General features: G+C 48.0%; 1 protein-coding gene across 1 annotated transcript in view; it reads left to right on the top strand.

The window, feature by feature from the left end:
- The first annotated feature begins 491 nt into the window (after positions 1 to 491).
- LOC119372161 (uncharacterized) overlaps positions 492 to 1,509 on the top strand; it is a 20,219-nt gene continuing 19,201 nt past the window's right edge. The window contains exon 1 of the mRNA XM_037642621.2: positions 492 to 729. Within this exon, the coding sequence (XP_037498549.2) occupies positions 660 to 729 (70 nt within the window). The 5' untranslated portion in view covers positions 492 to 659. The remainder of the gene's footprint in view (positions 730 to 1,509) is intronic.

Genomic DNA, 1,509 nt, shown 5'->3' on the forward strand with positions numbered 1-1,509 from the left:
CATTTTTTCTCCTTCCTAAGGTATAATAAAAAAAACAGTAATAAACTCGCACGCTACTGAATACTCCAGAAAGCCATTTGTTTATCCAACAAGGACAGGGGCGGAGGGCTTGCACAATCGGTGCCCAACCCATTCGAGCAGCTTCACATTCAGGCACAATGCCGTGGCATTGGTACGAAAAACTGTACGAAATATATGGACTAACTGGCGTTATGATTGATAGACGTGAAAAAACGAAGCGATGTCCATACAGTTGACAAAACTGCGCCGCCTAATGCAAAGCACGATGTGCTGTTGTATCAGGAAGTTTGAGAATGCATGGGGCAGAGCCCGTGGCGGGAGTTTTGACAAGGTGTGGAGAACACGCACGCTGAGCACTTGGGCTTATCATAGCTACGCCGATAAGAGTACGTTTCTAAGCGGCCGTATCGCACGTCCGAAGGCCCCTCCTCCCCCCTTCCCCTTGAGCCTTAACATTTTTATCCGCCATGTGCGCTGACAGAGCGAGCGTGGCCCTCGATGGGCCGCGACATACTTCGAGCGATAATGCAATGCACATGTCGATAACGACAAGCTTCTCCCATGCAGTGCATTGTAAGTGAAGCCGAAGCGCTGTTGCTTGTCGAGCAATTACTTTCAGCCACGATTCGCTTCAGAGAATGGCAACAACTTCTATGACGAAGTGCGCAGGGGCCGCTCTGCTTTTTGCGGCGCTTGTTGCGGGACAAGGTGAGACAGACCATGTTTTGCATGTGAAAGCTTTCTTTTCACTTTAGTCAAGTGCTCTTGAACATATTGCCACAAGAGTTTGGTAAAGACATTCGTCGGTAAAGACATTGGAAGCGTTGGCTACCAGTGCAGTACTTACGTTCGTAAATCAAGTACAACCTTTTAATACTGCAATCTGCACGGTATTCTGTAACGATTCGGTTTGCGTAGAGCTCGCTTTTTCAATGAGTGACTCGGTGACACCATCAGCGGGAGGCGTGGAGGGGGCGCTGCGACGGCGTCACCCAGTCACGTTTTGGCAACGCAAGCTCTTAGGAAACAGAATCGCTAGGGAATGCTATGACTTGTTCTGTATTCTGGCTGCGCCAATTCGTCATGTCGGTAAACTGATGAAGTGTACCAACGATGCATCGAAATGGTGGCATCGCTCACGTGGAAAGCGGAAAGGCTGAACAATAGTCCATCAGATCGCGGTGCGAACCTGAAGAGTGCTTTCATCTTTTGTGGTCTTCATTTATGCGCAAGCGCAGTCACTTTCGTCGAATAAACGTGGGCACTCTGGGCAAGTAATCGAAATTGTAAAGGGCATTTTGCGCAAAAAACAAGAGACAACTCGCGTAACATTCTGTTCTTCGAAATTGTAGGTTTTTAACGGTACAATTTTGCAGTTAGTGCAGAAATATTTTAACGGATGTAAAGGCGCACGATGTTGCGTTTCTCTCCGAGACCAAGCGCTGTTAACGCGTACGCATTCGTTAGCGAAAGCTTAGAGAAGCGCAA

Source organism: Rhipicephalus sanguineus, chromosome 10 (genome assembly GCF_013339695.2).
Source record: "Rhipicephalus sanguineus isolate Rsan-2018 chromosome 10, BIME_Rsan_1.4, whole genome shotgun sequence".
Classification (NCBI taxonomy): Eukaryota; Metazoa; Arthropoda; class Arachnida; order Ixodida; family Ixodidae; genus Rhipicephalus; species Rhipicephalus sanguineus.